The sequence below is a fragment of the Pollachius pollachius genome, assembly GCF_949987615.1.
Source record: "Pollachius pollachius genome assembly, chromosome: 7".
Taxonomy (NCBI): Eukaryota; Metazoa; Chordata; class Actinopteri; order Gadiformes; family Gadidae; genus Pollachius; species Pollachius pollachius.
This window is the reverse complement of record NC_136940.1, coordinates 908556-932207: the sequence shown is the minus strand read 5'-3', so window position 1 is coordinate 932207 and position 23652 is coordinate 908556. Positions and strand designations below refer to the sequence as shown.

The 23652-nt window shown below is 52.6% G+C and overlaps 2 protein-coding genes across 2 annotated transcripts; one reads left to right on the top strand and one right to left on the bottom strand.

The window, feature by feature from the left end:
• Nucleotides 1–3296: 3296 nt before the first annotated feature.
• On the bottom strand, nt 3297–4535 carry psmb11b (proteasome 20S subunit beta 11b; the record flags this gene model as incomplete). Its single annotated transcript, XM_079739277.1, has 2 exons — nt 3297–3666; nt 3853–4535. 2 exons carry the CDS (start codon nt 4533–4535, stop codon nt 3297–3299), a joined length of 1053 nt encoding a protein of 350 aa, XP_079595403.1.
• A 1602-nt stretch (nt 4536–6137) lies between these two features.
• On the top strand, nt 6138–23026 carry LOC307078079 (protein sel-1 homolog 3). The gene is made up of 24 exons (XM_079739681.1): nt 6138–6353; nt 6914–7424; nt 9015–9141; nt 9561–9682; nt 9796–9911; nt 10381–10430; nt 10597–10720; nt 11250–11376; nt 11778–11918; nt 12301–12506; nt 13360–13539; nt 13740–13862; nt 14406–14546; nt 14723–14785; nt 14974–15150; nt 16452–16579; nt 17132–17215; nt 17939–18020; nt 18176–18251; nt 18652–18776; nt 18944–19065; nt 19610–19724; nt 20093–20156; nt 22693–23026. The coding sequence occupies exons 1-24, from the start codon at nt 6309–6311 to the stop codon at nt 22920–22922; spliced, it is 3279 nt and encodes a 1092-aa protein (XP_079595807.1). The 5' UTR covers nt 6138–6308; the 3' UTR covers nt 22923–23026.
• The last annotated feature ends 626 nt before the right edge of the window (nt 23027–23652 follow it).

The following is a 23652-nucleotide window of genomic DNA, read 5'->3' as shown; positions in this document are numbered from 1 at the left end:
GGTGCATCCTTTATATATGTGTGCATTTGTATGTGTGTAAGCTCTGCATGTCTGTGTCTATGTGTGTGTGTGTGTGTGTGTGTGTGTGTGTGTGTATTTGTGTGTGTGTGTGTGCTCATGAATCTCTGCATATAGGATATTGTGTGTGTTGTGTGCATATATTTATGTATTTTTATGTGTGTAAGCTCTTCATGTGTGTCTACGTGCATGTGTGTGTCTATGTGTATGTGTGTGTGTGTGTGTTTATGTGTGTGTGTTTGTGTGTGTGTGCTCATGAATCTCTGCATACATGATAATGTGTGTGTTTATTTTTGAATATATGTGTGTGGATGGAAGGTGCAGAAAATGTGTTATGCGTGTGAGCGCGTGTCTGCGTAGCTGATGTAAATTGTCTGTGTGTGTGTGTGCGTGTATTCCAGTATGCGTGTGTGTGCCTGCCTGCCTTCCTGCGTGCGCGTGAGTGTGCGTGTGTGTCTGCGTGTGTGTCTGCTTGTGTGTGTGTGCGTGTGCGTGTGTGTGTGTTATTGCAGTGCCTCCTCCTCTCCCCCTCGCGTGCCGCCCAGCTGCTGCGCCCGGGGCGGACCGCGTCCTGGGAGAGACCGCCGCACGTGACTCACTGCAGCGTCCGAGAGGAGCGGAGACCGCCCATCACTCACTGACACACTCACACTAACCTTAACTTAACCACCATATCAAGGCTGCATTGGGGACCGTCCCACTGGTCTAGATCCCCAACCTGGGTCCGCCGGACTAGAACCGTCACCTGGTTAAGCCCTCCACCACCCAGTATTAGACCCCCAACTTGGTTCTAGATAGCTAGACCCCTCACCTGGTTCTACCGCCCAATTAAAGCTCAAGCACAACCTGATTGGCCGGCCAAGACCCTGTCTTGTCCAGTCTCGCGAGACAAGAGAGACGGGCATAATGACGCTTCATTCATAATGAGCGCCGCGTCCGATGCGTAACTCTGACATGCATCTGCGTAATGAGTCAAACACACGCACCACCGTAAATACGAACACACACACACACACACACACACACACACACACACACACACACACACACACATGCGCACACACGCAAGAATGCATGCACGTGGACACGCGCATGCACGCACGCACAAACAAACGCACAAACACACGCAGAAGTAGATACACTAGTAGACTGAACAAGCATCTGTAATACACGCGGCTCTGGTCGACATGACCAGAGCCATTAGATATATTCGCTCCAACAACCTCACACCTCACACCAATTACCATCAGTTCAATGAACTAGTCACAATTCAGCTCTATCGACCCATGGCATCGACCACCACATTGTTGCCTGATTCTAACGGAATGTTCCTCGATAGTTTACAGCTTTCTCCAACGACGGTCGGAACCGAGGGAAGAGCAAAGAAACTAAAGCTAAACCTGAAACGTCCTCCGTTCATCACAGCACCGTTGTCTATTTTTCCCGTTATGATGTGAGTCTATCCATCCCATAATACTATCCGCGGTTAGTAGAGAGGAGAGCGTCTTACCTCCTGAGCGCTCCGGGGACGGCTTGGAGTGAGAAGGAGAGCCTCTCCGTGAGGATACGCCCCCCCCCCCCCCCCCCCCCCCTCCATACACATACAGGCTCTCTCTCTCTCTCTCTCACTCGCTCTCTCTCGCTCTCTCTCTCTCTCTCTACTCTCTCCTCTCCCTCTCTCTCTCTCTCTCTCTCTCTCTCTCTTTCTCCCCCCCTCTCTCTCTCCCTCTCTCTCTCTCTCTCTCTCTCTCTCTATCTCTCTCTCTCTACCATGCTCTATCTGTCTATGTCTCTGTCTCTCTCTCTCTTTACTCTCTCCTCTCCCTCTCTCTATCTCTCTCTCTACCACGCTCTCTCTCTCTCTCTCTCTCTCTCTCTCTCTCTCTCTCTCTCTCTCTCTCTCTCTCTCTGTATGTCTGTCTGCTTGTCTGTCTGCTTGTCTCCCTGTCCTGCCGTCTCTCTGTATTTCCACTATTCGATTGACAGACTTACTGCTGCCTCAGGGACTAAACTAAACTAAATGCATCAGGGTTTGTTCTCACAGCGTTTGATTAAATATACAACAGCCTGAGGCAGAGGCAGCGTGTCTGAGAGGACCGGTCTTCAACACAGCTCCGCTTCACCTCCGGCCACATCTCACTTTATTCTTCCTTCTCCGAGGTTCCACGCACTCCCAGCATTATTTATTCTGAAGGTCCCAGAGCCACTGACCCGCTATGTTCAAGTCTCTCTCTCTCTCTCTCTCTCTCTCTCTCTCTCTCTCTCTCTCTCTCTCTCTCGCTCTCTCTCTCTCTCTATCTCTTCATCTCAGTCACTCTATCTGTCCGTCTGTCTGTCTGCCTACCTGTCTGTCTGCCATTGACCCACTATTTTAAATTCATCCTGAATCATCTTCATCGCAGTGGGCCTCCTCATCCTCCTCATCCTCCTCTTATCGGAGATCGGGTTGCGGGTGGGCCTCCATTCTGCCCAAATCATCTCTGACGGAGAACCAGCGACACAAGCGACATTTTAATGCAAAGCAATTCTTCCATTCCCAGGGCGGACCTTAACGCTGACGTTAAAGAGAGACAAGACCTCAACGCTGACGTTAAAGAGCGGCAAGACCTCAACGCTGACGTTAAAGAGAGACAAGACCTCAACGCTGACGTTAAAGAGAGACAAGACCTCAACGCTGACGTTAAAGAGAGACAAGACCTCAACGCTTACGTTAAAGAGAGACAAGACCTCAACGCTGACGTTAAAGAGAGACAAGACCTCAACGCTGACGTTAAAGAGATACAATACCTCAACGCTGACGTTAAAGAGATACAAGACCCCAACTCTGACATTAAAGAGAGACTAGACCCCAACGCTGACGTTAAAGAGAGACAAGACCTCAACGCTGTTGTGAAAGAGAGACAAGACCTCAACGCTGATGTTACAGAGATACAATACCTCAACGCTGACGTTAAAGAGAGACTAGACCCCAACGCTGACGTTAAAGACATGCAATTCCTCAACGCTGACGTTAAAGAGAGACAAGACCTCAACACTGACATTAAAGAGAGAGACAAGACCTCAACGTTGACATTAAAGAGAGAGACAAGACCTAGCATTAGCATGAGTGTTTTATTAAAGGCCGGCGGTCACGCGTTAGCACTGAAGGACTCTAGCTTGCGCCAGATAACGTAGCGTCGTAGCGGTGCTTGGAGCCATCCCTCCAGGGCCGGGCGCTGGGCCCCCCAGCATCTATCACACGTCACGGGGCCCCTGTCTCCCAGAGCAGGTCTCAGCGTTCATGTCTTTGTTGGGAGCGAATGAACCTCCTCCTCCCTCCTCCTCCTCAGGCCCTCCTTCTCCTCCCTCCTCCTCCTCAGGCCCTCCGCCAGCCTCTCCTCCTCCCGGTAGTACTCCTCGCCCAGGTCCTCCCGCGGCCGCCGGCTCCAGCCCCGGGCCGTGACCAGGAACACGTCCACGCAGTTCCCTGAGTACGCGTCCCGCCGCGAGGCCCTGTAGACGGCCTCGCGGCCGGCCCTCACGGCCTGCTCCGCCGAGAGGCCCCAGCGCACCTCCTCGTCCAGGACCGAGTAGGCGTAGGGCGACCCGGAGCCCACCGAGAACAGCTCCCCCTGCAGGCGCTTCCCGTCACTGCATACGTAGTACAGCCTGGCCCCGCCCCTTGAGGGCCCCTCCCCCTCCCTCACCGGGGCCTCCCCAACGCCGGGGGCCAGAGCTCCTCCTTCCCCGCTCCAGTCCGAGGCCGGGCGGTGAGGATCCAGGTCAGCGGCGCCCAGCGGCCCCCCGTCGGCCCCGCCCCCGTCGGCCCCGCCCCCGTCGGCCCCGCCCCCGTCGGCCCCGCCCCCGTCCCACCCGCAGAGCGTGGCGGCCACGCACAGCTCGGTGCCCTTGAAGGGGTGCAGCATGAGGGCCAGCAGCTTGGCGGCGCCCCCGGTGGTGAGCCTGCGGCCGTGCCGCAGCTGGTACAGCCGCAGCTCGCGGGCCAGGATGCGGCGCCACAGGGTGATGTCGGCCGAGGTGCCGGAGCCGAGGGCCAGCAGGTGGCGGTGCAGCGGGACCACCTTCCGGGAGGCGGGGCACGCCACCAGGCCGGAGCAGCTGGACCGCGTGTCGGCCGCCGCCAGCACGCCGCCCTGGAACAGGAAGCCCAGCGTGGTGGTCCCGTGGGCCATGGGGAAGGGGAGGGGCACGACGCCGGGGGCAGGGTCCGGCCCGGCGCCGGGGGCGGAGTCCGGCCCGCCCGGACCACCGGCGGACCACCGGGACGCGTCGGGCGTGGGGGCGGAGTCGGGCGCCATCTGTCCGAAGTCGATGGGGCTGCGGTCCAGATACCGGCCCACTGGAACGGAGAAGCTTAAGACACTAGCGGTGCTGCTCAGGGGCACGTCGCCAGCGTAACGGCCCCTTCTCTTATCTCTGGGAGACCCCATGGGACCCAGATCTGGAGTGAGACCCCTCAGAGACCCCCTCAGAGACCCCCCCAGGGCCTGCAGACCACACAGGTCCTCTAGAGCCATCGCTGCTGAGAGTCATTCACCAGATCCTTTACCAGCTGCTTAGTTGTTTTCTGAGACACGTTTGAGCTGCATTTCTAGGGGTATGCAGTGAGGTTCAGACCGAGTGTCAGGCTGTTTGCAGTGAGGTTCAGAGCGAGTGTCAGGCTGTTTGCAGTGAGGTTCAGAGCGAGTGTCAGGCTGTTTGCAGTGAGGTTCAGAGCGAGTGTCAGGCTGTTTGCAGTGAGGTTCAGAGCGAGTGTCTAGGGGTATGTCTAAACCTGTGTCTCGCTGTATGTAGTCAGGTCTATTATTAGTGTCTAGGTGTATGAGTGAGGTCTAAACTGAGGGCTGTAGGCAGTGAGGTTCAGAGCAAGTGTCTAGGTGTATGTCTAAACCTGTGTCGAGGTCTAAACTGAGTGTCTAGGAGGTGGATGTAGTGTGGTCTAAACTGAGTGTCTAGGTGTATGCAGTCAGGTCTCTTATCAGTGTCTAGGTGTATGCAGTCAGGTCTCTTATCAGTGTCTAGCTGTTTGCAGTCAGGTCTCTTATCAGTGTCTAGCTGTTTGCAGTCAGGTCTCTTATCAGTGTCTAGCTGTATGCAGTCAGGTCTCTTATCAGTGTCTAGGTGTATGCAGTCAGGTCTCTTATCAGTGTCTAGGTGTATGCAGTCAGGTCTCTTATCAGTGTCTAGGTGTATGCAGTCAGGTCTCTTATCAGTGTCTAGGTGTATGCAGTCAGGTCTCTTATCAGTGTCTAGGTGTATGCAGTCAGGTCTCTTATCAGTGTCTAGGTGTATGCAGTCAGGTCTCTTATCAGTGTCTAGGTGTATGCAGTCAGGTCTCTTATCAGTGTCTAGCTGTATGCAGTCAGGTCTCTTATCAGTGTCTAGCTGTATGCAGTCAGGTCTCTTATCAGTGTCTAGGTGTATGCAGTCAGGTCTCTTATCAGTGTCTAGCTGTTTGCAGTCAGGTTTCAGTGCATGCCTGGCGGTACACTGGCGGCTTCTTAAACACCTGGCCCTCAGTGGACACGCCCCCACCTCCTCAGCCTTGAAGAAACACCCGTCAGCTGAGCTGTGACTCATTACCTCCACGGTAGCGTGCGGGCCCTACGGCTCATTAGCTAGGGCGGGTGATCAGGTTCTGCTGAGTTCCATGTTTTGACGGGAATCACACAAATAAAGTTCCCATTGAAGGAAAAAGGGTCATCCGGCAAAATATCAACAGAGTAAGATAAAGAGATAACAGCTTTATTGATCCCCCGGAGGGGAAAAACCTTTGTTACAACAGCCCAGCAGCGGAGGAAAACACAGGATAATACAATACAATACAAATACAAAGTACTAGCAAAAAAGGGTTAAGTTCCAGTACATCACTGTATGTTAAGGTGTATAAATGCAAATGTGAACAAAGAGAAGTGGCCCAGTGATCAAATAGATATATATATGTATATATACACATTTATAAAAGAAGTCGGCCAATCAGAACCCAGATAGCCAAGCCCTGAGGCCGCCAGGGAGCAGGCAGAGTCGGGGAATTCAGCGGTAGACCTGCGGCTGAATAACTCCCACTGGACGCACCGGTAGATCCAGTTTGCAAAGTGTTGTGTTGAGGACAATAGACTAAGCAGAAGGCATTGGAGACACACGTAGAACACTCAAAGAGAGATGAACCGCTGCCTTCTGGAGAGGTCGTAGTTCGAACTCTAATCTCTGGAGAGGTCGTCGTTCACCCTGTAACCTCTGCTCGCGCCTGGACTGACACGCGTCCCCGCGAAACCCGACCCTGCAGCGAGATGATGCCTCACCGCGGAGGCTACGCCGTTCTGGCCTGGCTCATGGTGAGACCCACGCTGCACCCATCTGGCAACAACACCAACATCTCTCTCCCTCTCATGTCTCTCTCCCTCTCTCTCTCTGTCTGTCTCTGGCTCTCTCTCTGTGTTTCTCTCTCTCTCTCTCTCTCTCTCTCTCTCGCTCTCTCTGTCTGTCTCTGTCTCTCTCCCTCTATCTCTGTCTCTCTCTCCTAAGCTGTAAACAGTGTGGATCTACTCCCGTGAATGAAGCATTAGTTGTGGCTTTTACATGATGACAGTGTGATGCAATCTGTTTGACGAATAACTCAACTCTGTAGAACTTTTACTAAACACAGCCAGCCACTGCTACCTTCTGGCAGTTATCACACACTTGTTAATACAATATGTACTCTTTGTAACCACAGATCATGGATATATTGCGGACATACATGTCCTATTCTACACCGGTACCATCCGGTACACATGTTTCCGTTCCGTTGTTTATGCTAATTGTAGCGTGTGCTGCGGGTTCCCGCCCAGCATTCCACTGTAGGCCCTAACCTGCTGCGTGGGTAGGCTGACCTCTGACCTCTCTGCTCTCCCAGTGTGCTCTCCACCCGCCAGCCTGGTCCTCCCCGGCCCCCCAGGGGGTCCGCAGCTCCGTGACCTTTGTCTCGCCCCCGGGGGCCCCGGTCCAGGACTCTGTGGCCCTCCGGTCCCTCTGCACGGAGCCCTGCCTCCTCACGGTGCAGCTGCAGGTCTCCAGCTCCACCGGCGCCCCCCCGCTGGTCCTCCAGAGGACCTGGGCCCGGCCCGGGTCCCCCAGACCCCGCCGGACCCGGCTCCGGCTGCCCCCCTCACTGGCCTTCAGACGGGGCTTCTACAACCGGCACGTGGTGGACGCCCGCGGCGGGGTCCTTCGCGCCTGGGTGGCGGGTTTGAACGGCAGCTCAGAGTCGGGGTCGTACGCCGGCGCGGCGGTGAGGGCGACGGCGCTGCTGAGGGTCACGCCCCCCTCCCAGCGCCCCCCCAGACCCCCCACCGGCTGCCCCTCATGGTCTGCTGGGCTGCTGTGGAGCACGGCCGTCACAACGCATCAGTGTCCGCAGGGGGCAGGTCGGACCGCACTCACACCGCCGTCACTCCTCCCGCACTGCCTCACTCCCTCTAACACGGCCGCCGTCTCTCCGTCTCACACTGTCGTTGGTCTGACACTCAGCTCAGTAGAACGTCAACACAGCTCAGTAGAGTGTCAACACAGCTCAGTAGAACGTCAACCCAGCTCAGTAGAACGTCACCGCAGCTCAGTAGAGTGTCAACACAGCTCAGTAGAACGTCACCGCAGCTCAGTAGAGTGTCAACACAGCTCAGTAGAACATCACCACAGCTCAGGAGAACGTCAACACAGCTCAGTAGAACGTCACCGCAGCTCAGGAGAACGTCACTGCAGACAGTGAGAGAACCCAGCCCCTGGCACCATGCTGGGATGGAGAGAAAGCTTCACCAAATTAGGACAAAATTGTTCTGGCAGAAGTACCTTATCCTACACACATCTATGGTTAGAGTATATTGCTCTATGTCTATTGACTGCAGACATTGTGGTTCAAACCTTCCTGACCCAGAACCTTCAGCTTGTAGAACATTCAGCTCCTAGAACCTTTAGCTGTGAGTGGAATACCCTCACTCCTAGAACCTTCAGCTTCTAGAACCTTTATCTCCCAGAACCTATAGTGGATCCCCTCACTCCTAGAACCTTCAGCTTCTAGAACCTTTATCTCCCAGAACGTAGATAGTGGATCCCCTCACTCCTAGAACCTTCAGCTTCTAGAACCTTTACCTCCCAGAACCTTGAGAGTGGATCCCCTCACTCCTAGAACCTTCAGCTTCTAGAACCTTTATCTCCCAGAACCTTGAGAGTGGATCCCCTCACTCCTAGAACCTTCAGCTTCTAGAACCTTTATCTCCCAGAACCTAGATAGTGGATCCCCTCACTCCTAGAACCTTCAGCTTCTAGAACCTTTATCTCCCAGAACCTTGAGAGTGGATCCCCTCACTCCTAGAACCTTCAGCTTCTAGAACCTTTACCTCCCAGAACCTTGAGAGTGGATCCCCTCACTCCTAGAACCTTCAGCTTCTAGAACCTTTACCTCCCAGAACCTTGAGACTGGATCCCCTCACTCCTAGAACCTTCAGCTTCTAGAACCTCTATCTCCCAGAACCTTGAGAGTGGATCCCCTCACTCCTAGAACCTTCAGCTTCTAGAACCTTTACCTCCCAGAACCTAGATAGTGGATCCCCTCACTCCTAGAACCTTCAGCTTCTAGAACCTTTATCTCCCAGAACCTTGAGAGTGGATCACCTCACTCCTAGAACCTTCAGCTTCTAGAACCTTTACCTCCCAGAACCTTGAGAGTGGATCCCCTCACTCCTAGAACCTTCAGCTTCTAGAACCTTTATCTCCCAGAACCTTGAGAGTGGATCACCTCACTCCTAGAACCTTCAGCTTCTAGAACCTTTATCTCCCAGAACCTTGAGAGTGGATCCCCTCACTCCTAGGCAATCCTATGAGACTTTCTTGTTCTGTTATCTCCTTCTAAATGTCTCTCCTCTGGGGAGGAGGTGTTGTTCAACGTGTGACCACGGGGCCCGGTGAGGCTGTGATGAGGAGCTATAAATGAACCTGACTATGTTTGTGTGGAGGTGCAGACGTGGAACACCTCCTCCGCTTCCCGGCGGCGAGCACTGGGGAGCGCTTCGGGGTGGTGAGGACGTTCCACCGCTTCACCGCCGGAGTCATGGAGGACCAGCGCCGCCACGCCATCTCACAGCCCAGGTTCTGGAACCTTCTTCTAGTCTGCCTTTAACCGTGTCTGGGTTGGCCCATAGTACAGTACAGTACAGTAAAGCACGGTACAGTACAGTAAAGTACAGTACATCACAGTAGAGTACTGTACATTAGGCACTCTTCTTCCTTTAGCCAGTACCTTCATTTATATGAAGGTACTGGCTAACACACGTCGGGAATTTAAAGCATGCAAACTAAAACTTGTAAAAAAGATTTTTTGGAATGTGAGGTTCCACTTTGTCCTCGGTGACTCGCTGACTCGTGTTCGTCAGAGCTTCTTCCTAACATCTCCTAATGAGGCGTGAGGTCCACGAGGTCAGTCACAGACGCTGGTTCAGACGCCATCCAGCCTCGGTGTCCATCGCCACGGAAAGACAGCTGAGCGTCGTTGTGTTCCCGGTTGTCAGGGTGACGGTGTCGGTGTGGATCTACCTCCTGGAGTGGTGCCGGTCCAAGCTCTGCGGCGTCGTGCTCCACGTCAACAGAGAGCAGGAGTTTGACTCCCTGCTGATGATGCTGACCAACACAGGTGAGCATCACAGCGGACTGGTGATGGGGGGAGGAAGCGCGGTGTGATGGGTGCTGGGTGATGGACCTGCTCTGTAGTCACGAGGGTTGAAGCGTGGTGTGACTTCTCTCCAGGGGGGCTGATTATTCAGAGCCGGTTGACCAGCGGTGAAGACAAGTCCTTCCAGGCTCACGCCTCGCTGCCCCTGCTGACGTGGATCAGGCTGGACTGCTCCGTTCACCAAGCCGAGGTACGCACACTCTGGGGTACGCACACTCTGAGGTACACACTCTGAGGTACACACTCTGAGGTACACACAATCTGAGGTACACACACTCTGAGGTACACACAATCTGAGGTACACACTCTGAGGTACACACTCTGAGGTACGCACACTCTGGGGTACGCACACTCTGAGGTACACACTCTGAGGTCCACACACTCTGAGGTCCACACACTCTGAGGTACACACTCTGAGGTACACACACTCTGAGGTACACACACTCTGAGGTCCACACACTCTGAGGTACACACTCTGAGGTACACACACTCCGTCCCTGCGACACCAGGGTCTGTTCCTTCAGCCGTATCTCTGACACGCTTGCCGCTGGCTGGGTGGCTCCGAGCTGCTGTAGTGTGTAACTGAACCCAGAGGAGCACACACACCACTGGATACGTCCCATGTGTCACGGCCTCACCTCATCTCCTCTCACTTCCAGGTCAAACTGGAGATGGCGTGGAAGAACCACAGCCAGACACACACGTACAGGTGAGAGCGGAGGTTCTATGGGTGTGCAGCGCGTTACAGAGGATGATCAACGAGAAGGAGCACTTTGGAGTAGAACATGAAAGGCACCGTCTGCATGATTTGACTCTTCACATGACACACCTCACTCATAACTCACGGCTGTTTTTTTCTGTCCGACTTGTGAAAGGTTCACGAGCAACGTCCGCTACGACGACACTGATGGCTACTTCGTGATGGGAGGAAGCCGCTACATGCAGGGAATCTACGGCTACTTCGGTCCGGCCGTCGTCTATCGCCTCGGAACGACGAAGGTGGGCAGAGTAACACAATGATGACATTAATGCATCTCAATTCAGTTGAATTTTATTTGTGTAGCCCTTAATCACAGGTACAGTCTCAAAGGGCTTAACATGCCATGTGTTTATGACCGCCCTCCCCCGACCCTAGGCCCCCAGAGGGCAAAAGAAAACTCTCTTAATCAGGAAGGAAGAAATCTGGAAAAGAAACGCTGAGTGGAGGATCCCTCCTTCCAGGGATGGTCAGAAGTGCCATGGGTACCATAATTGACATACATTCAGGCAAAACATTTAAAATGGGTGATGGGGTGCTTGCGGGTTAACCATAAGGAGAGTCCAGGCATCCAGTCGCAGTCACCGCAACACGCTAGAACAGACAGAATAATGAATGAATTAGAAGGGGAGTGCAGAGTGGAAATGTAGCCTAGTGCTGATTAACAGGAACAAACATGCACGTGCATGTCCCCTCTCCTACGGACCTCCCAGGTCCTCGAGTTCCTCTGCTCCTGTGCGGCCCGGGGTTTACGTCTGAGCGTTCCTACAGGTGGAGAATCCTCTGGGGAACACGCCGGAGAAGCTGAGCCGCGCCCACCACCGCTGTCAGCAGACCACCACCTTCACGCACGCTTTCTCCCAGGCCGTGGACCGCGGGGAGCCGCTGCTTCCCCAAGGTCAGACGCTGTTTTACTGACGTAGCGAAGAAGTCCTGTGAACAAACATGGTAACCATGATGTGTTGGGCGCAGCAAAGGAGAGTTATTTATGTCATATACATGCCATCTTTACTTTACTCTCCTCAGGTACTGCTGTAAGGATGGCTTGTTAGTAACAGAGTGACACAAGAACGAGACGTTATCTATTTTGACTCTGATTGACTAGAACCAGAACAATGTTACAAGTTACACTGAATAGAGGCGGTAGAGCACGGGAGTAGCCATGCGTACTGTCGACTATCTATTGCATGCATAACAATAACATATCAGACAGGATCCTTTTCTCAGGGTCCATTTCAAGTCAAAGATTCGCATGTTTGACCACGTTGTGCTGTTTGGTAATCGAAGATATAATCCCAGGTGTGTGTCGCCCCTACTACGAGACCTTGTGGAGGAGATCCCTCAGACCCAGATGTGACCAGACCTGGTCTTGGAGCGCCCAGCAGAACCTCAGGACTTTATTCCAGTTCCTGCAGAGGCGAGCAGAGGCCTCAATCTCCGGTAAGGAGTGAGTCTGAAGATCACCAGTGTTCCTGGGCGTGAGTCGCTGACGTTACGGAGGTCTGTCTCTCTGTAATGCGATGTTGACGATGGATTAAGGATGGATTCACAGGGAGGGGGTTTAGTGGGACTGTGTCCTCTCGGTAGGCCTGAGCTACTCCACACGTTAGATAACATCAACTTTATAAATCCTGGATTGGAAAACGACAAACACATCAAATGTGTCCATACACAGATAAAGAGTAGGAGCATTGAAAATGATAGAACACTATGTGATTAAAACGTTCAGGTACTTAGTGCCCCAGTACTGTCCTGTGTATCCCTGTATCATCTAACATAACGTTATTAAGTTATTAACTACAACATGTGTTAACTTTGCTAGGACCCTGGGGCGAGAAGGAACTGGGGAACCACCTGTTTGAGTACGTCACTAAGAGGATGTTCAGCGCAGACCACACTCGCCTCAGACTGTCTCCCGGCCTCATCGCTCTGCTACAGGCCTCCTGCTGCTTCGGCCACCAGCACGCCCCCCTCCTGATGGCCACAGTCCACCTTGCCGGGCTGGGACATCCTGCTGACCAGGAACAGGTAGAGAACACATAGACCTTTACATGGTCCCCCTAAACCTTTACATTGTACTCCTAAACCCCACACATCCTCCTAAACCTTTAGATGGTCCTCCTAAACCTTTACATTGTACTCCTAAACCCCACACATCCTCCTAAACCTTTAGATGGTCCTCCTAAACCTTTACATTGTACTCCTAAACCCCACACATCCTCCTAAACCTTTAGATGGTCCTCCTAAACCTTTACATTGTACTCCTAAACCCCACACATCCTCCTAAACCTCACACTGTCCTCAGACCTGTTCCTTAACCTCACAGAGAGAGTTCACTGATATATCCACGATTTATTAGGTATCTCTGTGATCTTCAGTGCTCTCCCAGTCCTCTCCCAGTACCCTCCCAGTGCCCTCCCAGTGCTCTCCCAGTTCTCTCCCAGTGACCCCCACTGCCCTCCCAGTGGTCCCCCAGTTAACCCCCAGTGCTCTCCCAGTGACCCCCACTGCCCTCCCAGTGGTCCCCCAGTTAACCCCCAGTGCTCTCCCAGTGACCCCCACTGCCCTCCCAGTGGTCCCCCAGTTAACCCCCAGTGCTCTCCCAGTGACCCCCACTGCTCTCCCAGTGGTCCCCCAGTTAACCCCCAGTGCTCTCCCAGTGACCCCCACTGCTCTCCCAGTGGTCCCCCAGTTAACCCCCAGTGCTCTCCCAGTGACCCCCACTGCCCTCCCAGTGGTCCCCCAGTTAACCCCCAGTGCTCTCCCAGTGACCCCCACTGCCCTCCCAGTGGTCCCCCAGTTAACCCCCAGTGCTCTCCCAGTGACCCCCACTGCCCTCCCAGTGCTCTCCCAGTGACCCCCCGGTGTGGTGTGGTTCCAGGGTCAGGTGTACAGTCTGATGGGTGGGCTGGGGGGCCACCGCCTGGCCCTCATGCACCTGGGCTACAAGCACAGCCAAGGCCTGGACGGCTTCCCCCGGGACCTGGAGGTAGCCTACAGCTGCTACGCTAACACGGCCACGCAGACCGTCTCCGACGACGAGCGGCCCGACCGAGACCACGTGGGTGACAACCACCGCCTTCTGTCCATCTCCTCTTCTTTGATTGCTCCTCTTTCTTTCTTTCTTTGTCCTTTCATATTCTTCTTCCTTGCTATTCCTTGTGTGTTAGTTTTTCCCTTCTCGCCGTGATTCCCGTGAGCAGTAGTGGTAGAAGCACGGTGCTGGCCTCACTCCTCCATCTCCCTACGTCTCCTCTAAAGCAACACGTGGTGGAACACGTCTACCTGGACAACAAGGAGCAACTCCGGGCCGTGGAGCAGGGATCCAGCGACGTGCTCCACTTCCTGAGGATGAAGGCACGCAGCGGGGATGTGGAGTCCCAGGTACCTTCATCTACACCCAGGACGCCTCCATCCATAGCAACTGAAGGACACTTGTGAGCTCACACCCTGAGTTCTGTGTTCAGGCAGAAGGAGCACATTCTATTTTACATTCAGGGCATTTAGCAGACGCTTTTATCATAATTTGTCCGGAGAAAGAGAAACAACAATATATATCACAGTCGGTACTGTAAGGATGTGCACAGAACCAAGTGCCAGGCACTAACCATCACTAGGTTAACCCATTCCCCGTACACAACAAAGATAGCTAGGATAAGATGCTACACGATGCTTAGTACTATTTTGGATGACCCTCAAGATTCCAGGTTGCTGCTCACTCTATCTGCGTTTTTGTACTTTGACTGGTGGATACAGATGTGCATCGCCTTGACTTACAGATGTGTATTTCACACAGAACCCATCATTGTTCATGGTGCTTATTACATCGTTCGCTGAATGTATCGTGGCTGTTCGTCTCCCTGGGGGGCCTGTAGAGTCCTCCTCCCTCCTCTGACCCGGGGTCTTGTGGTTCTCCTCTGTCCCCAGAAGAAGCTGGCCTCCATGTCCTTCTGGGGGCAGAACGGCGTCACCAAGGACGTGGCAGGCGCCGTCAGGTGGTACAGGAAAATCGCCCTGCGCATGAAGGACGCTGGCGCCATCTACGACTATGCCATCCTGCTGATGAAGGTGGAGCCGAACGCACGCATCCTGCCGCACAACGCCCCCATCGCACACGCCTACAAACACATAAACACTGGGCCCACCTGCTCCTAAATGACCTAAGTATCTTAATTCACTGTTTGGCTCTAAGGATAAAAGTGTCTGATAATGAAATGAATATTAACAACTAGATGTTCTTCCAGGGCCAGGGAGTCGAGAAGAACCTGACAGAATCATTGAGCCTCCTGGAGAAAGCGATAGAAATGGTTGGTGGCTAGGAGCTGCACTCTGCTGTATTGAAGCCAGCGTAACTCTGGTGCTTCTCTAGTATAACTCTGGTGCATCTCTGGTGTATCTCTGGTGTAACTCTGGTGTAACTCTGGTGCATCTCTAGTATAACTCTGATGTATCTCTGGTGTAACCCTGGTGTAACTGCTGTATCTCTGGCCCCCAGGGCTCGGTGGATGCGCTGAACGCAGTAGGCTGGTACTACGCCTCCGTCATGAAGAACGTCAGCGCGGCCATCGGCTACTTCCAGCGTGCTGCACTCAATGGCAGCCACGATGCCATGCACAACCTGGGGGTGTACCACCTCAACGGACAGCACCCAGACGACCGGGGCAAGAACCAGGTCTGGACCGCCTGCAACCGCCATTCAGCCAATGTCTAGAGACAGGTTACAGGATATCAACTGTCTCCGGGTAGAGATAGGGCACGGGATATTGACTGTGTCCTGTCAGAGACAGAATACAGGATATTGAATGTGTCCTGTAAGACAGTGTTTCTCAACTGGTGGGTCGCGACCCAAAAGTGGGTCGCGGACTCATTTTGAATGGGTCGCGGAGTGTAGGAGAAAAAATGAAATAGCTAAAAATAGTACCAGTGATTAGGCCATCTGATTAGAGATGAGATTTTAGGTTATTTTTAGTGAGCCGGATAATTTGGATCAGCTCACCAACAAGAGCCGGCTCTTTCGGCTCCCAAACGGCTCTTCAAATGACCACTTATACCTTTTATAATTCAGCCAAATGTAGCCCGTTTTGACTTATGATTCCTATGTGTCGGCCTATATATCACTTTAATTACTAAGTTCAGCACTACCTATCTCTGCGAAAGTGGCTTCTCAACTTTGGTCCAGCTCAAGTCCAAGCAGAGGAACAGGTTGGACGCTGAACATGATCTGAGAGTAGCTCTGTCAACCATCACCCCAGACTAAGCACAGGAGACAGGAAAAAAGCACATCCCCAACTATCTGAAAAGCTTCACTGAACACTTGTTGAGTAAAAACAATCTGTTTACTAAGCCAACTTGAAGATTATATTTGTGTGATCAGTTATGATGTTCATCTTTTTCATATTCACCTAAATCAGCAGCACGCAGTATTGATTGATCAGTTTCTCATTGCTAGAGAGCTCTGTATGCAGGGATGAAAAAGGTTTTGTTTTTTAAGTAAAAAAACATGATTACAATTGTGTATGTGTGATTGTTTTAGAGAAATAAATTTGCTAGGTTTTAATAAAAATGGGTCGCGACATAATGACCATGAAAAATGTGGGTCCCAAGGCCAGATCAGTTGAGAACCACTGCTGTAAGAGACAGGATATGTGTGGGTCGGCTTAGCTCAGGAGGTAGAGTGGGTTGACTTACACCCGGAAGGCTTCTAGTTCGATCCCCGGCTACTGTGAGCGTCGAGGTGTCCCTGAGCGAGATGCCTCACGCTGACTGCTCCAGACGAGCTGGCTGTCGCCCTGCGTGTTGGACTCCGCCGGTGGTGTGTGAATGTGTGTATGAATTATAAGAGTATTTATATGTGAATGTTAAAAGACGCTTTGGGTAAATGTGTCTGCTCAATGTAAATGTAGGCATACAGGATGTTCGGGGTTACAGGACATCAGGTCAGGATGCTATCATGACCCTGTCTCGTCCCTGCAGACCGCAGCCTTCAAGTGCTTCATGAACGCCTCACGGGCGGGGCATGCGGCAGCGTCCGTGAACGTGGCCTGGTATCTGGCCACGGGGACGCTGAGGGGCGTGGCCAGAGATGTGGAGCTCGCTGTGAGGTGAGCATCCTTCGCCGTGTGAAGATCTGTAAAGTAAGACGACGCTTGAATCAACCTGTTAGGGTAACGCTAAACAATGGAAAGACTGGGGTGGAAAAGTAAGGGAGTGAAGTCCTGCCGGTCGGCTACACAGGTTCCAGCGGTCGTCGTCCCGAACCGGGGCTGCTGGTTCAAACCCCACCTGAACCAGCAACGTAGTCAGAGAGCCGCATTCCGGTTTTACGGCTGCCAGAGTTACCAGGGTAACATACTGTGGTAACCTACAGTATGTAAGTACCACTTATGTCAGACTCCGGGACAGGCATGCGTGCCTGCATGCCTCAGCGTCGGCGCCGCGGGGTTCCCGCCTGGAGGCTGCTGCGTGCCGACCTTGGACCCCCCCGGGGCCAGACACTGAAACACGCTCTTTGTCAAGTGTGTCGAGCGTCTGGCCACACCTCCGGCGGGCTGTAAACAGCGTAGAGTGCCACGCCCCAGCGGTCTGAAGGCAGTGTAGGGCGTGTCACATCTCGGTGGCCTGAGGCTCAGGCTCCGCCCCTCCCTGTGCTGCAGGAAGCTGAAGACGGTGTCGGAGAGGAACGGACACCTCGGCCACACGCTGAAGACCGCCCTGAGAGCCTACCTCCCGGGCTCCCGGTAAGAAGTCCTCCATTACAGAGAGGCCCCCCCTCCCCCCCCTCTCCCCCTCTCACTGTGTCTCACCCCTCTCTCTCCTCCAGTGCTCCTCTCACTGTGTCTCACCCCCCTCTCCCCCTCTCACTGTGTCTCACCCCCCTCCCCCCCAGTGCTTCTCTCACTGTGTCTCACCCCCCTCCCCCCCAGCGCTCCTCTCACTCTGTCTCACCCCCCTCCCCCCTCAGTGCTCCTCTCACTGTGTCTCACCCCCTCCCCCCTCAGTGCTCCTCTCACTGTGTCTCACCCCCCTCCCCCCCAGTGCTCCTCTCACTGTGTCTCACCCCCCTCCCCCCCAGTGCTCCTCTCACTGTGTCTCACCCCCCCTCTCCCCCTCTCACTCTGTCTCACCCCCCTCCCCCCTCAGTGCTCCTCTCAGTGTCTCACCCCCCTCTCCCCCTCTCACTGTGTCTCACCCCCCTCTCCTCCAGTGCTCCTCTCACTCTGTCTCACCCCCCTCCCCCCCAGTGCTCCTCTCACTCTGTCTCACCCCCCTCTCACTGTGTCTCACCCCCTCTCCCCTCCCCCCCTCTCCCCCTCTCACTGTGTCTCACCCCCCTCCCCCCTCAGTGCTCCTCTCACTGTGTCTCACCCCCCTCTCCCCTCCCCCCCTCTCCCCCTCTCACTGTGTCTCACCCCCCTCTCCCCTCCCCCCCTCTCACTGTCTCACCCCCCTCTCCCCCCCAGGGCTGAGGCTCTCGTTGGTTACCTCCTCGCTGCTGAGACCGGCCTCGGATTGGCCCAGGCCAACTCCGCCCACCTCTGTGAGGTATGGACCAGATGAGTCCACCTTATCGATTTATCCACGTTAAATATTTAAACAAGGATCTAAAGGATACTTCTCCTTATTTTTTTTACTTTTATTGTATTGTATCTTATCCTGTCTCTCCCACTGTGTTTGAACATCTCTTCTCTGGGTTCCAGGAGATGCAGTTCACGCCAGAGTGCCGGTGGAGATACACAAACTACTCAGTGTTGAACTACGACCCCTCTCCCTCAGGTAGGTTCCTGAAGACCACACTGTGCACTCTGTTGTTCCTGTATTATTGGATGTAACAACGATGGAATCTTGGGACTCTGGTGGCTAATCCAGCAATACAAACAGCTAGCTTTAGCCTGACTGAACTAGCTCCCTGCGCTTTTGCCTTAGCTCAACTAAAATAGCTTCCAATGATGATTGTTTGAGCTCTTCTGACTAGCATAGCATCTTATTTTTTAGCACGATTCAACTAGCATTCCTTGCTATGTTTACCCCCAGTGAACTAACATGCTTGTTTTAGCTCTATTTTCTTTTTTTTTTACATTGTAGCTCTGTTCAACTAGGATCCTCTGTTTTAGTTCTACTGCACTAGCTCCCTGTGCTATCGTTTTAGCACTAGCTTCCTGTTCTACGGTTGCAGGTCTGCTGAAAATGGGAGATTACTTCCACTCTAACTCTGCGGACGCCGGCAGCAAGGAGTCCTCGACTCTGATTGGCCAGGCCGTATCCATGTACAGCCGGGCCGCTTCGGCGGGAAGTACTCAGGTAACGCCATAATCTCCCGTCGCCGCGGCAACCATAACCCCAATTAACCTTCCGGTGGCTTAGCGGGACACACTGGGAAAACAAACAGAATCTATTCTCTAGACCAGGTTTAACACGAAGCCGCTTGGAGTTCTGGGCTCTGATGTGTTGATGATCCCGGTCTCCAGGGGTGCTTCAGCCTGGCGGCGCTGGCTCTGGATGGACACGCTCTGACCGCCGGCGTCCGGCGGCAGTTCAACGTCTCCGCTCACCATCACCCGGACGTTCTGCTGGAGAAGATCCTGCTCAGGTAACCCCTTCACCATGGGAGTGAAGGAATGACAGAGCTGTTTCTCATGTGGATCTTGTACTGTCTAACCCCTACCTGCTCCTTAATGACCTGTCTCTGTACTGTCTAACCCCTACCTGCTCCTTAATGACCTGTTTCTGTACTGTCTAACCCCTACCTGCTCCTTAATGACCTGTCTCTGTACTGTCTAACCCCTACCTGCTCCTTAATGACCTGTCTCTGTACTGTCTAACCCCTACCTGCTCCTTAATGACCTGTCTCTGTACTGTCTAACCCCTACCTGCTCCTTAATGACCTGTCTCTGTACTGTCTAACCCCTACCTGCTCCTTAACGACCTGTCTCTGTACTGTCTAACCCCTACTTGATCCTTAATGACCTGTCTCTGTACTGTCTAACCCCTACCTGCTCCTTAATGACCTGTCTCTGTACTGTCTAACCCCTACCTGCTCCTTAATGACCTGTCTCTGTACTGTCTAACCCCTACTTGATCCTTAATGACCTGTCTCTGTACTGTCTAACCCTGGGTGTGATGGTGGTCTGCAGGTGTGTGGAGATGGAGGCTGAGGGCAGCCTGACTCCTTGTTCTCTGGCTCTGATGAGGCTGCGGGTCCAGCAGGCCTGGAGGAGGATGGCTCACAACCCGGCCACCATCTGTCTGGTAGGAACCGCCCTCCTGCTCACCTCCAGTCCCAGCAGCACCATGAGTGGAAAGGAGATAATGTATCCTGTAATAATACAGGATGTATGAGTACATAAGGGCAGTGAACATCTACATGGAGAATTGTTAGAACCTGGTGAGCAGATGAAGGAGAGGAACCGGTTAGAACTGACGAGGAGCATGAAGAGGAACGTCTTAGAACCTGTTAGAACCTGGTGAGGAGATGAAGGAGAGGAACCAGTTAGAACCTAATGAGGAGCATGGAGAGGAACCTGTTAGAACCTGGTGAGGAGATGAAGGAGAGGAACCAGTGAGAACCTGATGAGGAGATGCGTGGGGCTGAAGTCCTCTTCTGTGTTTGTTTCCAGACGTACGCGGCACTCCTCAGCCTCGCGGCGGTTGCCATGGTGATGCCGTTCCAGGCGGTCTTCGGTGAGTCCCTGGTTACTAACACACAGTGGTCATTTACGACCGTCCTATCAGACAGCTTGGAGCAGGTCTCCAGAGCCTGAGTCAGTACTCCCCACGGCCACCAGAGGGCGGGATGTCCCAGGTTATAGAGCAGGGCTCCCAGTGTGCTCCTGACTCCAGCTGGGCTGAGATCCTACCTTAAAGGGGTGCTGTTACGCCACCAGCTGTGGGTCTGGACATGCCGTTTAAAACTCCACCTCTACCTGTGTTCTAGTGACAAGGGGGCGTGTCCACCTAGATCAGGGGTGTCAAACTAATTTTGGTTCAGGGAACACATACAGCCCATCTGATCTCAAGTGGGCCGGATCAGTAAAATAATGGCAAAATAACCTACGTCAACTCCAAATCTTTAGCTTTGTTTTACAGAACTATGCTTTATCATTCAGCCTACATTTGTAGCCTACATAATCACTGATCACAAGGATCTATATAAGCACAATACATTTATTCACAGATAGGCCAATTGAATTGAAATAAAATGCATTTCACATTCATTAACAACTGGTTTATTTTTATAGAGTTGAGTGAATACATTTTTACATCTGAACACCTGAACCAACTCACCACACTAAACAAACTCATGTGGGAGCTATGAAGAAAGCTATCATACTGCCTTGAAAATGCAAATGTGCACATATAATTAAAATAAACAAACATAAAAGTTATAGCAGTGCATGAGCAATGAGATTAGGCTACATCAGATCAAACTGTTTTGTAGGCGACTGAAGCTGAGAATGATATACTGCACAATATTCATTGTCTTTTAACATGAAACCTAAGTAACCTTATTTTCAAAGATCTGTATTCATCAGAGCGCAAACATTTCTGAAAGAGCATTGCAAGAATTAGGCCCAGGCCTACTTGCTGATTAACCTTTTTTTTTTCTCACTGCAGTCTATTTGCTGCTGCTGGCTCCTGAAACTTGGCTTCTTTTAGCCTTTACGAGTGCATCAATATCAGGTGTCAAATCCTGAGTGGCAGCACATTTCACAACGTCAATCAAGTGTGTCTTTGTTAACGATGAGTGATGCTTAGTTTAATTTATGCTCAGTTCAAACTGACGCTGTTTCAGACCTCGCGCTCTAATGAAATTTACAGTTTTTACAACCACACTCATAACATGATCCATTTTTTGTGTTTTGCAACACAACGCTTCTTGATGCAAAATACAGTGAAATGCCCAAAAATCTTGTCCCCCATTTGCGGTCTGTACTTTCTCTCGGGATTTTGTCGCAACGCCTGCCTTTGTCCCGACCATTGATGGTGCGCCACCTGTAGACTGCTGACTACAGGTGACGGCACAGGACCAGTCCGTTGAGCTTGTCCGTTGAGCTTCAACTGACTACGTTGAGTCAGTTGAGCAAAATCTATTATATCAGTACTCTCATCAATTGCAACCGAAAAAGCAATAAATGACATGATTTTGTCATTCATTTGGCTGCCCAAGTCTCCTGAGAGCTCTGTTACCCTATCTGCGCCAGTGTTCTTTGACAGACTAATGTTGGCAAAGGCAGATCGCTTTTCAGGGAACACGACTTCTGCAGCCTTCAGCATGCATGTTTTCACCATCAGAAAATGGCTTGGATGCTTGCACTATCTCTTGAGCAATAAGGAAGCTGGCTTTCACTGCTGCATCACTGACCTCGCTGCAGAAAGTAAAAGTAGACTGCAGTTTCATCAGACCAGCTAACAATTAGTCTATCTCATCTTTTCTTAGTTGTCCTTTCAAATGGTGATATTTTTCTTTATGATGAGTCTCATAGTGGCGCCGAATATTATATTGTTTGAGCACTGAAACTTGCTGATTACATACCAAGCAAACTGCTTTTGTATTCACCTCTGTGAATAAATAATTCTCAGTCCATTTTTCCTGGAAAACTCTGCACTCTGAATCCACTTTTCTTCTTTTTGAGAAAGACATTTTGGTAATGGGGATGTCACCCTTGATAACTTCTTATTTGTGGTGAAACAAGGACATGTGTGGAATTCCTTCCTTTTTTATTTTGGTTGCCCCCTAGCGGCTGGAGTGAGCATTTTGGTTATTTCTTTAGAAAATCATAACTCATCCCAGGAATGGGCTAGAGACTTACTTTTTGTTTTGACATACTCAGAAATTTATGCTCTACAAGTCGCGGGCCTGATCAAATCATCTCGCGGGCCGAATCCGGCCTGCGGGCTGTATGTTTGACACCCCTGACCTAGATGTATGATGGATAGATGGGCAACGTTTGCTACAATCCTCTGCTTAGGCTTGTGGACTTATCTATCAAGCGTACATCTAGGTGGACACGCCCACTTGTGATTTCACTAAAACACTAGCCCAGCGGACTAGCTATCCCACCGGACTAGCTAGCCTAGCGGACTAGCTATCCCACTGGACTAGCTAGCCCTCCGGACTAGCTATCCAGCCGGACTAGCTATCCAGCCAGACTAACTAGCCCAGCGGACTAGCTAGCCCAGCGAACTATGTTGACCCTGTGATGATGTCGCCCTTCAGATGGCGGCGTTGCGAGGCCACGGGCGAGGGGGAGGAGCCATTGGGGACCGCGGCACCATGACCTCACAGGCCCTGCCCCCGACGGGACCCCCAGAGCGGGCCGCCCCCCAGGGCCCCGGCCTCCGCCGAGAGCCCCCCCGCCGCTGCAGGGGGCAGCGGAGGCGGTGGTCAGTGTGTCGGGGGCGCTGCTGTGCGCCTACGTCACCTCCCTGCTGTCCCACGTCCTCTGAGCCTCCGTCAGCACCGCCAGGACCCCCTGAGACCCCACACACCGGGGGGTCCCAGGGGCCCTGAGTCACCTCGACGCATGTGGGGGGGGGGAGAACGATTTGTAATAAAAAATGATATATCTGTTCGTTCGATTCTTTTTGGCGCCTGGTGGTTTCCTCCTGGTCAGCAGGACGTGAAGGAGCTAGGGAGCAAGGAGCTAGGGAGCAAGAAGCTGGGGAAGATACTTAGTTGTACGGGGAAAGGGTTAACCTAGTGAAGGTTAGTGCTTGGCACTTGGTTCTATGAACATCCTTACTGTACCGACAGCAATATATAGTAGTTTCTCTTTCTTCTGACAAATGTACTTATTGTAAGTCGCTTTGGGTAAAAGCATCTACTGAACGCCCTGAAGGTAGATGTAAATGGTGGACAGTGAGACAGCCAACATATGAGAGCAGAGATCGCTTCATTGCTTAGCAGGAACCTCTCTGTTTGACCGTGTAGCCGGCTCTACACAGTGCTGGGATGGCTAGCCCACCGGACTAGCTACTAGCTAGCCACTAGCAACTAGCTACCGGGCTAGCTAGTGGGTGATGGACTGGACGCCAGGGGGTTTGTGTCCTAATAGATCACCTATCCTGACGGGGCCCTGCTCTCCCTATCAGCAGCACATAGGGAGATAAGTGCGTAACGCGACAGAGAATACGGCTGCTTCAGCAAGAAGTCGCCAAGGCCATCTCTCCCCCATAT

Coding starts and splice junctions, on each gene's coding strand:
- LOC307078079 (XM_079739681.1), top strand. CDS start 6,309: ATGATGCCTCACCGCGGAGGCTACGCCGTTCTGGCCTGGCTCATG. Junction 11,919..12,300: donor AGCAGAGGCCTCAATCTCCG/GTAAGGAGTGAG, acceptor TAACTTTGCTAG/GACCCTGGGGCGAGAAGGAA. Junction 18,252..18,651: donor CTACGACCCCTCTCCCTCAG/GTAGGTTCCTGA, acceptor CTACGGTTGCAG/GTCTGCTGAAAATGGGAGAT.